Source organism: Fistularia commersonii, chromosome 25 (assembly GCF_037954325.1).
Source record: "Fistularia commersonii isolate RoL2024-O1a breed Wild chromosome 25, RoL_Fcom_v1.0, whole genome shotgun sequence".
NCBI lineage: Eukaryota > Metazoa > Chordata > Actinopteri > Syngnathiformes > Fistulariidae > Fistularia > Fistularia commersonii.
In genome coordinates this window covers 13,009,251-13,025,048 of record NC_141308.1, presented here as the reverse complement: position 1 = coordinate 13,025,048, position 15,798 = coordinate 13,009,251, and the positions used below count along the sequence as shown (strand labels likewise).

At 45.7% G+C, this 15,798-nt stretch overlaps 1 protein-coding gene and 1 long non-coding RNA gene across 3 annotated transcripts; one reads left to right on the top strand and one right to left on the bottom strand.

Moving 5' to 3' along the window:
* LOC147219364 (uncharacterized) lies at positions 1-15,403 on the bottom strand. Its single transcript, XR_015108711.1, has 4 exons — positions 14,951-15,403; positions 14,596-14,682; positions 12,918-12,966; positions 1-131 (listed from the first exon to the last, which is right to left on the bottom strand). It is a non-coding gene; the product is annotated as an uncharacterized LOC147219364 (long non-coding RNA).
* ca8 (carbonic anhydrase 8 (inactive)) lies at positions 260-13,089 on the top strand. 2 transcript variants are annotated; one of them, XM_086172652.1, is made up of 9 exons: positions 260-559; positions 6,168-6,353; positions 6,717-6,841; positions 8,030-8,125; positions 8,417-8,479; positions 8,555-8,603; positions 9,468-9,580; positions 10,844-11,040; positions 12,651-13,089. In XM_086172652.1, the coding sequence occupies exons 1-8, from the start codon at positions 487-489 to the stop codon at positions 10,976-10,978; spliced, it is 840 nt and encodes a 279-aa protein (XP_086028778.1). In that variant the 5' UTR covers positions 260-486; the 3' UTR covers positions 10,979-11,040; positions 12,651-13,089. The 2 variants fall into 2 exon arrangements, with proteins under 2 accessions (XP_086028778.1, XP_086028777.1); XM_086172651.1 differs by having other exon boundaries at positions 6,162-6,353.
* Positions 15,404-15,798: the final 395 nt, after the last annotated feature.

Here is a 15,798-nt window from a genome sequence, read left to right as displayed (position 1 = left end):
GCATTTTGGTTTTATTGTGCCATCATTTACCCACGGCTGCAGGCGGAGGAGGGTTTAACGGACCCTTGGGTCCATCTTGAAGCCATCAAGGTCCGAGAACAGGACGACCCTTCTGCACCTTCTCGCTCCGTCTGGAAAAAAACACGGAGTGACAGAACGGAGGAGAGAGAATTGGTGATTGTCGTCGTTTCGGAGGAACGGCGGGGTCAGACGGTGCACCTGTGGACGAGGAGGAGAGAGAGAGAAAGAAAGACCGGAGAGAGAGAGAGAGGAGGAGCAAAGAGAGTAAAAAGAGGGAGAGGAGGAGAGCGCAGTCACATCTCAGCCGGCCGCTCGGAGAAGGCGGGAGGGAGAGAAAGAGCGAAGAAGAGGCGGGAGAAGTGAACGGCGGGGAATCCGAGCAGCCCCGCGAAAGGAGAGAACCTCGGAGGGGGAGGAAGGAAGGAAGGAAGGAGGGAAGGAGGGAGGAGGGAAGGAAGGAGCGCCATGGCCGACAACGCCAACGAGGAATCCACTTATAACCCCGGGAAGGATGAGCTGGACTGGGGCTACGAGGAAGGTGAGGTGTTTTTTTTTTTTTTGTTGCCGGGTTTCCGACACCTGTCGTGTGTTTACGTGACCTTTGACACGCCGGCAGATAGTTTCCGTTTCCGGCGTCGCGTAAAAGCGCTGAGCGCGTATCGGACGTTCTGTTTTACAATGTTAAAGGGAATAATACAAATGGAGGGATGGGGAGTGTTTCTTTGTTTTTTAGCATATGGAAAAGCGAATTGTAAGGCAAAGAGTGTATTTGTCACACACACACACACACACACACACTCACAGCTAAGCCGGTGTGTGTGGGTCCGGGAACAGATGCTCTCTTTATCAGCCAGTGATTTGAAGCAAAGCGAAGTTACGCTAAGTTCATAAAATGAAACTTTAACGCGGATCTCGATAACCGTCTCACCTGGTTTGTTACGATTTTGCTAAGATTACCAGCTAAATTGATCCGTCGCCTTGATTTTTTTTCGGTCCGTGATGTCATGGCATATTTTTAATCCAATATTGTAACTTTTTTTTTTTTTTTTTTAAATTTCTGAATTACATACCAATGCAGATGTGCTGTTAGCACAAGCTAGGCTAATGCCAATATTCCCAGCGGCTAATTCGAACACACTCTTTTCACCAGGTCAGATTAAATAGCTGCTTAACCAAATAAAAATCCCAAAACTAATCAACACTGCTTAGCCTCTAAGCCCATTAACTCCAAACTTTCTGCTGAATTATTTGCTTAGTTTGGTAAATTCTCTCTACGGTAACAGCGTTGTGACTGGCTGTCACATTAAACCAGGTTTGACTGTCAGGTGGAAGAACGTTGCATGAAAGTTTCACTCTTAAAGACACGCAGGACGTACGGTTTCCTTGCAAATCTCTTTAAAATTGATTTTAGTTTTTGTTTTTGCATTCACACTTCATGCCGCGATACTCCTCGGAGTGTTTTTTGTGTGTCTCACTTTGTCTTCCTCTTTACCGCCTCCTTCACTCGGGAGCGGCGAGGGATGCTGAGTGATTATAATCTGTAAAATCTCGCCGTAAGTATGATGAGCGGTCATGTGAACGCACACACACACACACACCTGATGGTAGATGCTAACGTTAGCTTCCATTTGCACCCCATTCCATCCACTCTGCATGTTAGCATGCTAATGCAGCGCTATATGGCGACACAGGAATTTTGTAGCTAAAACAAGAGAGCGATTCTTTTTAATCGTCATTCCTATTCATTTTGATACCACTGCTTTACCATTTACTGTGCTAAGCTAACCAGCAGAAGTGTGTAGCACTCACGCAGGTTATTGGGAAAGCATCGATCGGACTGTACCGCTGCAAATAACAATTATTTGTGAAAATGGGGAACCATTTTCAAGCTATTGACGAACCAAGAAAAAAATGTCAACGTCTGATATTTTTCTAAGACGCGGAGACGTCACAGGAACGCGGTGAGGTAGTTAGCGAATCAGTCTGTCGTCCCGAAAACCCTCCGCTAGCTAAAACCCCTTCGGCCTCGGCGAGACTCTCGGCCGCTTCCAGCAACTTGTTGTCACGGCACCGGTTGCTGTGGGAAGAGGGAATGCGAGGGGGTCTTTGCCGGCGAGTGAATAATGGGCGGCTTTAGCTGCGGCAGGGAAGCACGGCCAGCCCGCAAGGTTTGGTCGTTTCCGCAGCTCGGGCAAACACGTCGCGTAATGTCTGGCTTCTGCTGTATGGATGGAGAAATGTGGACGGGGAAAGGATGAAGATCCGCCCTGAAAGGCCCTTTCGGTGCAGTCGAGTGCTTTAGCGGCGGCCGGTAGGTGCGCTAACGACGCGCTAACCCTCCCACAAACTGTGTTTTCCCAGATGAAACCCATCCAAATAACTCAAATGTGTCAAACTCAAGGCCCGCGGGACAATTTATGTGGTTTTAAAAGGTCTGATTGCCTTAAAATAAATAAGTCAAACACATGCGTTGACCAGAAACCTACATTTCCCACAATTCAAGCCAATCATGTTATTAGATCGCAGCGTATCCACATCAATGCTATTTCCAACAAGTGGAATTGAGAAATAAAAATGATCCAGGAAGAGAAAAGTTGTGGCAGATGGAAGGATGTTTCGAGAAAGATGGGAAGGCCGATACATATTTGTGTTTCAAGGAGAAGAAGCGGTATGTCTTTTGTCTTATAAGGCAGCGTCGGTCGTCAAGGAGTACAATCTACGAACAAACACGGAGCTAAGTATGCTAAAGTTAGCTTTCCAGAAAAACAACAAATTGTCCGAGAATTCAAATCCAAACTTCGACGGCAGCAGAACGTCTTCATCAGTGAAAACTAGCTTTGCAACAGAACAACTAGTCAACATCATTTTTTTAACATCTATGCAAATGCATATGGAACATTTTGGAATTCCGAATGACTCATAAATTGAGTTATTTAACATTAAGGAGTAGTTACATTTATTTTACATTACATTTGGTTACCGTTCCATGTGGTACTTTGAGGGCAACCATTACGCTGATGCGGTTCGGTGAAAATGAGTTGGACACCCCTGAAAAAAACGGTTTAAAAATACTGTTATTTTTTTTAAATGTGGGAACATCGGTTTGTTTATCTCACATTTGATCGTCTCTACATTACGGATCGGACACCGATTGAAACAACACTTTTAATCATCCCGAATCACAATCAGAATACTGGGGGGGGAAATTGCTTTTTGTTGAAAACAGCTCCTGCTCACAGAGTAAAGCGAAGAATAATCAAAATAGAACTCTATGTAAAAATAAAAAATATATTAAAATAAATAAATAAATAGATAGATAAATAAATAAAGCAGTAAGGATCAAAATAAATAAATGAAAATATATAAGAATATATGTAACGTTTACACATGTGCGGTTACAAGTGCATGTAGTATTTATGTGTATAAATAAAATATAAAGAATTATCTGTGGAGGATCTCAGTCATCCAGGTCATGGTGGAATCTTATCAAAATCTTCTTGGAACTGGACTTGAATATTTTCACTTCAAGCCTCGGCAAGAAGCATTCTACAAGAAATCTTGTCCAAATGTCCAAATGTCGTCGAAACTCTCCGTAGTGCTTATGGAACTGGAACTGCCAGCTGATCGCAGGGCCACGTAAAATATTCACTTTCTCATCCACACGCCATATAAACATACAAACATTCCCTCTTTCATTCACATATCTGGGCAATCCAGGGTCTCCAGTGAACCTCCAGCATGATTTTTTGGACTTTGGGAGGAACCTAGAGGTTCCTTTTATTGGCCTCAAACGTCCCTGCGTCCTCCCTCCTCCGGCGCCGCCGCCAGAATCCAGATCACGGCAAGAAGCGTGGGGACGAGAAAGTGTTTTCGCACGGGGTCGAGACCAGACGGGGGCAGAGGAAGGATCTGGGTTTGCTTCACGCTCCTTATTGTTTTCCCAGAAAGTTCTCCACACACACACACACACACACACACACACACACACAGGCACTGGCCTCAATATCACTTTGTGGCGTTACTTCAAGGAGCGGATGAAATAGGGTTTTACACAACGAGTGACTGAAAAGAAGGAAACAAACCGCCTCAAAGGTCCACTTCTCAAGCAGCCATGTTCTCCGATGTGACCCATCCTGGCATTTCACCCCACCTTGGTTTTATAGCTGAATCAGAGCGAGGAAACGGCGGTGAAATGACGCCCCAGCAGATCACCATGACAACAACAACATCATCATTAACAACAACAGCAGCAGCGCAAAACTGTCATTATCCCGTCACACCAAAGATATGGTGCAGATTCAGCACACAGTAGAAGATACATGACGATTCTTACATAATTATAACTCATTCTTCTTCTTCTTTTTAGGGATTTTTCCTCTTCAGAGGTCGCCACAGTGATTCAACATTCTCCATCTGATGTTATTCTCCGTATCCTCCTCTCTCACACCAACTACCTTCATATCTCCTCTCACTACGTCCATCCATCTTCTCTTTGGTCTTCCTCTAGACCTCCAAATCCAGCATCCATCTATTTATATATTCACTATCCCTCCTCTGTCCATGATCCAACCATCTCTGACCTTCTCTCCAAAACATCTAACATGTGCCGTCCCTCTGATGGACTCATTCCTGATTCTATCCATCCTGGTCACTCCCAAAGAGAACCTCAACATCTTCATCTCTGCAACCTCCAGCTCTGCCTCCTGTCTTCTGGTCTCATCACTTGTCTCTTCCACCTTTCCTTCCATTTGGGCTGATAGTCTTCTATTTCTTGCCCTCTTTTCCACGCTCTCCTACGCTCTGGACTTTTGACCCCAAGTACCTGATATCCTCCAACTTCTTGATCTCCACTCCCTGTAGCCTCACCGTTCCACCCAGGTTCCTCTCATTCACACACACTAACCTTCGTTCCTCTCCTTTCCAGAGCATACCTCCACGTCTCTAGATGTTCCTCCACCTGTACCCTGCTCTCTTTCCAGATCACAATGTCATCTGCAAACATCATGGTCTAGAGTTTCCTGTCTAACCCCATCCGTCAGCCTGTCCATCACCACTGCAAGCAAGAAGGGTCCCACCTCCACCTTGAACTTCTCTGTTACCCATACGACACACCTCACCACTGTCTCACAGCAAGCATACATGTCTTGCACCAGTCTAACATAGCGTCAATGATAAACCATAACATTGTTTTCTTTAAATCGGGCCGCCTGAGTGAGTCTCGTTGAAGTGCCTTTCCTGGATATTTGGCTCAGCGTGGCGCTAAGCGCTTTACAGGCGTGGCCCCGGTGACGGGACACACCCGCATCCTGCTAATCCGCTCCGTCAGTTTGTTTTCATTTTGCATTAAGTTGTGTGTGTTTAAGACCTGTAGATAAGCGGATCCCATTGAAATATTTACGTCGGCCCCAGAGTTAATTATCCGTCGGAATAAAAAAGGAGCAGTGGGCACAGAGGCTTCCTCCCCTTGCAGTTGTCAGAGGTTATTTGAATATTACTCATCTATTCATAAATGTATCCCCGAGCTGCTTGCCTCCGACACATGATTGGATGATTTGTATTAAGGATTTTTTAAAGATTATACCCGCCGGCTCTGCTTCAAAAAGACAGGTTTTTTTTTTAAATATGAGTATTAGATGTGGAATAGGTTTGCTTTTGTGCCTGTTCCATTAGCATCTGTGCTAACATCCTGCTAGCAAGGGGGAATCTTGCATGCTGGCATGCATTGCTTGTTGTACAGCTCTTGTACGCTGATAAAGTCATGTAAAAAAACATGCACGTGCTTATTATTATCATCATTATTCTTACATAGTGAATATGGTGGCTAAGCAAACGCAAAGCTAGTTTGGATTCACCAAAAAACAATTAGGATGGCAACAGGTGGGGCAGTTTTACAGGCCCATAGAATAATAATGAGTCAGTTAGCATGAAATCAGAATTGGCACCAATGCAGTATGAAGCTGCGTGATTAGCATTAGACTGGAACCCTAAATCGTGAAGTAGAAGCATTTATTTCTAACCAGCGGTGTGTCCAGGAAGCCCCCTCACATATCTATACTAAGTTAGTCAAAGGTCAGGGACGCACACCGGTTAGATCTTGGGATAGCTGAACATTCGGACATTGTTTTTGTTTTCGCACGCAGGCGTAGAGTGGGGACTCCACTTCCCGGCAGCCAACGGCGAGTACCAGTCGCCCATCAACTTGAACTCCAGGGAGGCTCAGTACGACCCGTCCCTGCTAGACGCCCGGCTCTCGCCAAACTACGTGGTGTGTCGCGACTGCGAGGTTATCAACGACGGACACACCGTCCGCATCGTTCTCAAGTCAAAGTCAGGTGACAGGCGGGGGGGAACGTACAGCACTGGGCTAATGCTATTGCTAACTTTGAACTATTCATGCTAGCCGTGACTAGCCTTGACCCGTCCCCATGAGGACAACTTCACACATGCATGAGCCCCCTCACAAGCATTCTTTTTAAATCTTTTAGATTACACTTTTTCACTTCATAGTTTATTTTACTTTATCTTATTTTATCGTTAGCTTATCACTGTCTTGTCCTAATATGTCTTGTCGCTGTTGCTAAACAATTTCCCACCAGTGCCTCATTAAAGTACGTCTCATCTTATCACACACACACAACACTACTACAGATTACTACAACAACTTGTTAAAAACAATTTGTGTGTGTTTTTCCCAGTGGTTACAGGGGGTCCGCTGCCCAGCGACCACGAGTTTGAGCTTCACGAGGTGCGCTTCCACTGGGGGAAAGAGAACCAGAGAGGGTCGGAGCACACTGTCAACTTCAAGGCATTCCCGATGGAGGTGGATAAGAACGGCTGACGCACACACACACACACACACACACACACACAAAAATGCCAAGATGGCCATGGAGCTGGGTTCACTTCAGATCAGCCCCTAAAAAAAACAAAAAAAACACAGTTACATAATGAAAGTCCTAGCCTTCACGCCGGTCCTTCAGATAACAGTCCATTCCCGGATCACTAGAAACCTGTTTTCACTTTCGCTCACATGTCAAACTTCTGACTTCTGGTAAAGGCTGACAAAAACGCTTCCTCAGAGGCGAAGGCCAGTTTTTTTTTTCTTTTTTTTCCGTGCCGGTGCGTTTCCAAGGAGCTCTGAATCTGGCCGGCAGCCGAAGCCCTATGAGTCTGCGGGTTCTTAGTCACAGAGACTCACTGGAGGGGGAAAGGGATCGCGGCGAGCCGGTTCCAGTAAGTTCACAAAGTAAAAGCAAAATTTGTGAGTAAATTGCACAAACAGGCCTCGTGTGTGTGTGTGTCCTCTCTTCTGCGGGGTTTACAAAGACAGCTGAAGCCAACTGGTTGAATTAGAAAACAAAAGTTTACATATCTTAAAGCAGATAAAAGCGTCCGACGCTCGCAGCCGCTAACATGCTAACCACGCGCCAACCCCATGCTAATTGCTAATTTTGCCTTATTTTTTTCCAAAATTTGCATGAAGGCAAACACAGAAGGAGCAATTTGCGCCTGTGGCCCCGAAGCTAAGCTAGGCTAAACACCTTCAGCGGACGTCAGCCTTCGTTAGAGGGACAAAAAAAACCCCTCCCCCTCAAAAGGGCACGGAGCGGATCTCAGACGAGGCCTCTCTGGAGTGAAACAGCGGCTGACATTTGGCCGGCATTTCAGGTCGAAGCTAAAACTTGCCGCTGGCAGTGAATTTGATAAGATTATCATTTCCTTCCAGGGGTCGGCCATGCGACTTTTGATTTTCAGCATCGAGTCGCTTCCTGACCTTTACTCTCAGGTAGACGGGGTTTATTTGTCGCTGCTCGCTAGCTGCTCGTATCGGGGCATCGTTTGACCTGCAAATTAAGTAGCAGATATTTGTTTTCTCTACAAAGCCTCTTCAGACGACGAGAGGGCCTCCAGTCACCAGCAGCCGGTGACCCCGCTCCCTCTCGTCCGTCCCGCGCACCTGTTCCCCGACCTTAGCGATTTCAAATCCCCCTTGTTTTGTGCCCTGCAGCTCCACCTGATCCACTGGAACAGCACGCTGTTCAACAGCTTGGAGGACGCCCTCGGCAAAAAGAACGGCGTCCTCATCATCGCCCTTTTCGTGCAGGTGAGCTAGAAGAGCGGCAACTCGTGGGTTCCCAGACTGGGTGTCTACCGGCGTGTCGCTTTATCCTCTCAGCGCGATAACAACGTATCTGCGGAAAGGTTTTGAAAACACATCTGCTCCGAGGTAGATGTCTTAGCTTCCCGCTGCCCGGCTCAGGTTCTTCTTAAAAATATTGACTCGGGCTCGCGGCGTTTTCCCTTCCTGCGATTGTGCGGTGACTGTTTTTCCCAGGGAGAGGGGGGGTCGGGTTACAGCTTCGCCCTCACCAGAAACGCGTGTTCTGTTTATCAGATCGGCAAGGAGCACCTGGGCCTGAAAGCCATCACCGAGGTTCTGCAGGACCTCCAGTACAAGGTGGGGGCAAAAAACACACTGGAGTCCACCTGCGACGCTTAATGCTAACATTTACTGCTTCTCTCATTCCATCAGGGCAAGAGTAAGGTCATTCCCTGCTTCAACCCCAACACCCTGCTACCTGGTGAGCTGCTAATATCTGGACTTTTGTTTCTTATTTTGCAAAAAAATGAAATACAGTGAAACCTTGACTTACGAGCGCGTTGACTTAAGAGTTTTCCGAGATGCGGGCCGTTGCTTGGCGGATTTTTTTTCGCTTTGCGATACGAGACGAAATCTGAGTTAAGAGTGAACGGGACGAGCATAAGAAACTTAAGTGGCATTTAAAAAATGTGGTGAGATCGGGAGATATTTACGGGGATTCGGTGCGGTGGACGGCGGGGACGTTGTCGGAGGAGGCGTTTAAAGTTTAGCATTGTTACATTTAGCATCACATTGTAGCATTAGGTGGGTTAAGGATAGAGCAACATATGAAAAACTGGTTCCCAGACTGGCCTCTTTGTCCGACCTTCCAGGTAAATACATTTACAAAATCAGCCTTTACATTCTGTTCTTTGTATATTATCATATTTTGATATTTTTTATCATATTATTTGTCATTCATAAAGTACAGTAGCCCCTTAAGTTCACTTTATATACAATTTGTTTGAGATAAGAAGCGCAATCGCAGCACATTTTATCCTTGAGATACAAAAAAAGGGCAAGAAAATCAAAATACGGAATTCACGCCAAGTGAGCTCCTGCAACTGGAATACCCTTCATGTTGCCGCCAAAACTTCACAGCTTTTGACTTATTTAAAAACGAATAACAGAAACAGATTAATAGCGTTTCAATTCATTTGAATGGAGAAATTGGATTTGAGCTCGTAAGCAAATTGAGCTCGTAAGTCAAGCTATTACTGTATTGACTTTTTGAAGGTACGGGCAGTTTGCGTCGGCTCAACTCCCTCACCGGAAAACCGATTTGAGTCGCTCGCTTTGCCCTCAGACCCGCTGCTGAGAGACTACTGGGTGTACGAGGGATCTCTCACCACGCCGCCATGCAGCGAGAAAGTGGCCTGGATCCTCTACCGCTACCCGCTCACCATCTCACAGCTACAGGTGAGTCTGAAAACACAGATTGGCACAGATTCAGGAAGGTTGGAGAAGTCTGGAGACTCCAAAACATAGATCTGCCGATCCAGCGGCCCGACACGCTAATGTTATGAACAAGATGGGCATGTGTGTGTATGTACAGTGATACCTGCTCAGGTGTGTGTTTGTGTTTCTGTGTGCCACTTTTACTGCTGTCAGCTGCAGCACGAGAGCGGAGGGACGTTGCCGTGTTTGTTTTGGGTTGCGGCAACCCTGTGGGATTCACGCGTGTGTGTGTGTGTGTGTGTGTCGACCTCTACGTTTACATAATAATAGGCGGTTGGGTTTTTTGGATCCCCTGCTCGGCGGGTCTGGTCGACGGAGTGAAATGCTACTTGTGACTTTGCGGGCAAAGACTTGGATTTGCTTTTACGAGTGCGTCGACTTGGGAGTTTTTCAAGATCCGAGCAAGGGTTCAGTGGAATTTTTTGCTTTGTGTGTCTGGAGCAAGTATTTTGACATCGCGAAGTGGCGTTTAAAGACAGTCCGATGCGCCATTTGCCGCTAGCTAGCCCAGAAAAGATCTCGGAAAAGCATGGGCAAGAAGAATCTCGTGACGGAGAAGTTGTTGTTGATTCAGCGCGCCGGACGGCGGGAGCGTCAACGGACGAGGCTCCGGAAGAGTCGTTCAAAAAGGAGCGGCTTCACTCCGCCCATAAACGGAGTTTAGACATGAAGTGTAGCAAAGTTACATTTAGCAACATATCGTAGTGTTGAGTGTGTAGCTAGTTTAGGAGAGAGCGGCAAATGAAAAACTAAATACACTTCATAAAACCTGTTTATTTCTTTTGAATTCTCATTAAATATCTATCTTTTATGCAGTATTTGGTATTTTAGAATTACACAACAACGGATTGATAGCGTTTTAATTCATTTCAGTGGGGAAACTTAATTTCGATATATGAGCAAACTGAGTTACGAAGCTCCGATTCAACTCCTGAGTCAAGGTATGACTGTATTTTCAAAAACTGAATGCGAAGAACTCTCTGCGGCTGGCAGAGGATATTGTTGCCGGGCCCGGTTTCTCTGCAGAATCCTCTTATTTGAGCGCCGAGGCCTTAAGCTCCCGTACAGCCCCGAGGAAGCCTTGAGATTCCTGCAAATATTTGAAGTTGGGTTTGGTCACAGGGTGTTCCCGCAACTGCGTTATCGCATGTTTAAAACCAGACTTTTTAGACGGTTATACGAATCAATGCAGCCCGTCCAGAAGTAACCCGTCCTTCCACGCAGATTGAGGAGTTTCGGAGGCTGCGGTCGCACGTGAAAGGGGCAGAGCTTCCCGAGGGGAACGACGGCATGCTGGGGGACAACTTCCGCCCGACCCAACCACTGAGCGACCGAGCCGTCCGAGCGGCTTTCCAGTGACTCCGGCTCCCCGCCGTCGACCCGGGAGACGACCGCGGGACCCGCAGACGCAAATACAGGAGGTAACGGGGTTTTAACGGGACGTGAGAAGCTACAAAAGGACACTCAGTGAGTTTTTCTCCAAAAAGCTGGAGCTAGTTCGAATTTCTCGAGTTTCTTAAGTCCAACGGTGACAGAAAACCAGGCTTTGGTCAAAGATTAGCGGTGATCCGTCTGTCTCAGGCCGTCAGATGAACTCAGATGAAACACATAATCCTGCATTTCATGACACTGATCTGATGAAAATGGTGAAGTGAAGACCTTCATCCCTTTCAAAAGTCATGTTCTGTGATGGTGGGCCGGACAAACCGATGTCACAAAATCCGTTTTTCATGTCACCTAATGGAGCCGTCGCAGATCCAGAACCTACCACCGAAGACCACCGGTCATATTTGAACCCTGTGAGAAATTACGAATCAGATGGAAGTACCCCCATGCTAGCTGCTAACTCGCTAGCTGTTTGGTGCTGAAGTTGCAAAATTTAGCACATTTCCCCAGCAGGCAAAGATATTTAAATGGGCACGTCGTCCCCGGAGGACTCGGGGTCCTTTGCAACCGCAAGATAATGGATCAGGTCCAGGAAGATCTAACCCACTTCAGTTTCTAATCTGGGACTAGCCTATATACGGGGAGGGTAGGATGGATCCAGCATCTGGCTCAGCAGCACTGCGGCAGGAGAGCGAGGCGAGCCGTCCTTAAGAGCTGAGAGTGCTGAAAAAGAGTAACTTTCGTGGTTTTAAAGTGAAAAGTCACACGTGGACGAGCTTGCGGCGACGTGCAGACGGAAGGGGGGCTTTGGGGGACGGGTTGCTGGAGGGATGGGGAAGGAGGAGAAGGATTGGAGAGGAGGAACAGAGGACTTTTGTTAGCGGCGTAAACGGACACTGATGTGCTTCTGCCCCAGCACAAACCCACCTGTGAGGCGAGTGGACGTGTGTGTGTGTGTGTATGTGTGTGTGTGTGTGAAAAGGAACTTTTTGATCTAATATAACCCCAAAGGGGAAATACACAAACACGACCAAGAAAATCGAACACGATTCTCGTACCCCTGCAGAAAAAAGGAATCCCATTACATTTGGACGGAGTAACTGATTACCAGGGGTTTTATTTTGGCTTTTTGCTAAAACCTTGATTCCACATTTTAAGGCCCCTTTTCCTTCCCGGGGCTTAAATCTTGCGTATCAGAAAAAAAAAACATTGGAAAAAAAGCGTCACTTCACTTACTGGCTAATTTTCTGAGGTTAGCTAAATCATGCTGCGGCGTCCCAGGACCGCCGGATTAGCTTAGCTTACCGTTTTGCCGCGCAAGTGACGGAAGCAGACTCTTTTGAAAGTCTCTGCCCCGTTTTTCACCACTGTTGGGTGAGAAGATTCAACGTTAGCCTGACAACAACTGCCAACATCCACCAAACCGCCTCCATGGTGGCGTCTGCCCCGGATTTTAGACGACACACACACACACACACACACAGCAGAAGCCGCAATGATGTTTTCTTTCTGAAAAACTTCACCAAGGCTCAAACTCAACTGACATATAGGTCAAAATAGGGTCACTCCTAACACACACACACACACACACACAGACACACACATTGTCTTTCCTTTGTATCAGATCCATATTTTCTCTTTGCAGAGCGGGAGGAGGAAGAGGTGTGATGAGAAAAGCTTCGGCCGATGATTGAAGGCAGAGAAAGAAACTATCGATCTCACACCCCCACAGCCTTTGTATGTGTGTGTGTGTGTGTGTGTGTGTGTGAATGAACTCGGTGTGTGTCGCGGTGTCGATCTGAAGCGTGTGTCAAAATATGATTGACTGACAGCGACGATTCCCAGCGTCGACACCGAAATGGCGCCTTCGCGTCCCGCAGAGTCGCGGATAAAAGTGTAGATCAGAACTTACCCTCCGTGGAGGAGCACGCCATCCCTGCCGCTGTCCCCGTTTCCCGGATCTGTCGGGAGAAAAACTAAAACAATTAAGTTCCTTCCAAACTTCTACTTCACTTTTTGTGTTTCCAGGTCACACCACTGGAATTCTCAGCTGAATATTTAATAAACTGGCCTTTTGACGTGGACTTTTTTTTTCTTTTTCTTTCTTCTCCGGCCTCCGTAATGTCGGCGTATCGCTAATGTGTGTGTGTGTGTGTGAGATCTATAAAGGTACTGATCCCAGCTGAAATAAACTGTGAGAGTTAACAAAGTAACAATAAACTACAACTCTGACTCACTAAACTGGACAGGGATGTTTTTTTTTTTTTCATTGGATAGACTTTATTGATCCCACAACGGGCAAATTCAATTGTCACGGCAGTTTTATGGGGTAGACAGCGAAGAGAGAAAAGTGTGCAAATAGTTATAGTGGAGAGAAAACATAAATAAAAGGATGTAGATAAAAAATAAACAAAGATTATAAACAAGACATAAAATAGAAAACAAAAATGTAAAGAGGCAGACTGCAGGGAATGGTTATAAAAATAACAGGAGATGTGGGTAGTGAAAATGAAATGAAAAAAAGGAATATGTTCAGGAGAATATGTTTAAAGATGAGATAAATATAAATAATCAACCGACGAGAGTGGTAAGTAGAGATGGAGGGCAAAAAAAGGGCAAAAGAAATACAAAGATTCAAGATTCAAAGTATTTTATGTCACGTGTACAGTCTGGAAATGTGTTTCCCCGGACAGCAGAATTCTTATTTTGCTGTCCACGGTGAAGCCAGATAGGTAGCACGAAAACAAAAAGTATATTATTGCAACAGGGCAAAGAAATGTGTGAACAAGACGTTGCAAGTTCAAAGATGAACACATGATAAGATAAGATAAGAACAACTTTATTAATCCCGAAGGAAATTGTTGTGCCAGAGTTACAGAAAATATAACAGTAATAGATAATACAAAGAAAAAGGCAGAATAAGAAATAAAAATAAACTATAAACTATAAAGTGTCTCAGTGAAACTATAAAGTGTCTTAGTAAACACGTGATAAAACTATAAGTGTCTTAGTAACAAGTGAGGTAAGGAGTGCACAATCGTATGATAAAAGGAAAAATTGTAGTGTAGCTGTTATGAAATGAAATATTGCACAGTTCTGAATATTGCACAGATGTAAAACATATATATACATTTTTTTCCCTTTCTTCACAACAATAGAAGTGTTTTACTTTAATTCCACAGTGGCCAAAGTCTGGCTGCTGGGTTCAAACCCAAGCACAAGAGAAAAAGAAAAAGAAAAGTGCAGGCTGCAATAGGAACATGTGGCAATGGCGCCCTCTACTGTCCAAGGGGAGGAACTACAACACCCACGCCGTGCAAAACAATTATGGAAAATAATTGCCGTTTTGCTTATTTTTTGCGGAAAATATCCATTTTGATCTTTGAAAGATAGTTTCTTCCCCTAACCTCACACTCCCAAAAGCCTTGACTTCATTTTTAAATCATCTAAAGTGCGACCCAAGTGGAGTCTCTTCATCTATGTGGTGTGAGACCTCAACATCTCAACTTCTAGGTCCGTTTTTCATCTGGCTACCACGTTCACCGGCGTGAGAGCCCTCCCCCCTCCCTGCTTTCAATGATGTCACCCACCTTCCTGTGTAGAAAAGCAGATCCAGATGGCTGCGTGGATTTGATCTCGGTTGCGATTCTCCCCGTGACCGGCAGGGGTCTCTGTGTCTGCGTGACAGAAAGGTGATAGCTCGTGATTTATAACAGAGAGAGAGAGAGAAAAGATAAACCTGGCTGGAAATAGGAAATCATTTCTTATTCTGATTTCCTTTTTTTCTTTCTCTCTCTCTCTTTCTGCTTCATGTTTTGCCAAGAAAAATATCATTTCACAGCCGTCCAAAAGATGAGATGTAATGGATGCACTTTGTTCACCGTGGAGCCTGAACGCATCTCTGACACACACCAGCAGCGTTGACACGCAAACAACCAGGTTTACCTCAATGTTTCATGGAGGGGGCGGAGGAGCTGCCGTGACGTAACCCCTTTTCGTCCGAGATGCTCGGTCACGGTGTGAAGGCCACGCCGTGGTCCGGGAGCTCCGGGAGATGCGGGCGGTTTGGCGGTCCTGAAGGGGAAAACAAAATGTGTTTTAATAAAAACAAACACACACCACAGGAGCACCGCTGCCCACGCCTCCGTTGTTGTGTTTGGCCCTCCGGGACGGACGCAACGGGAGGTTTTGTTTGCGGGCCTTGAGGAGAAAAAACAAATCCGGGCCCGTATTTGACATCCGCAACAGGGTCTTACATTCATCAACATTTAAAGCCGTGTTTCCAGAGCAATACTGGAAGACTAAAAAAAAAACACACACACACACACACTAGCATGGAAAAGTGAGGGTGTGTGTGGCACCCCCCACCCCTACCCGTCCTGACAGATCGATGAGTGATGGATGGATGATAAGAGGGCACACACTAAGTAGAAAAGATGACTGGTAAAAAAAAAAAAAAAAAAAAAAAGAGCCAAATAAACAAATCGATGTGGCAGTGTCCGAAAGCTTCAATGTCAATTTTATGGCCTGAAATGTTTGTAACAACATTTGAGGAGGTGCTGGTTGAGAATTATTACTCGCATCTGGTAAATGGCAGCTTGCGGTGGTTAATCTGAAAGTTTTTTTTCCTCAGATATGATCAATAAAATATCTCACAAATGGACTCGTGTGTTGGTGTGTAGAGTATTAGAGCATTATGGTTTACATTTCCCTGCTGTTTGTTAACTTTATTATGACCATCTGTCTGACCCCTCTCACTGTATTGACACTGTGTGTGTGTGTGTGTGTGTGTG

Excerpts from the sequence above, each read along its gene's own strand:
- ca8 (XM_086172651.1), top strand. The coding sequence starts at position 487 with ATGGCCGACAACGCCAACGAGGAATCCACTTATAACCCCGGGAAGGAT. Across the intron at positions 6,354-6,716 it reads CGTTCTCAAGTCAAAGTCAG|TGGTTACAGGGGGTCCGCTG; the intron begins GTGACAGGCGGG and ends TGTTTTTCCCAG. Across the intron at positions 9,581-10,843 it reads TCACCATCTCACAGCTACAG|ATTGAGGAGTTTCGGAGGCT; the intron begins GTGAGTCTGAAA and ends CCTTCCACGCAG.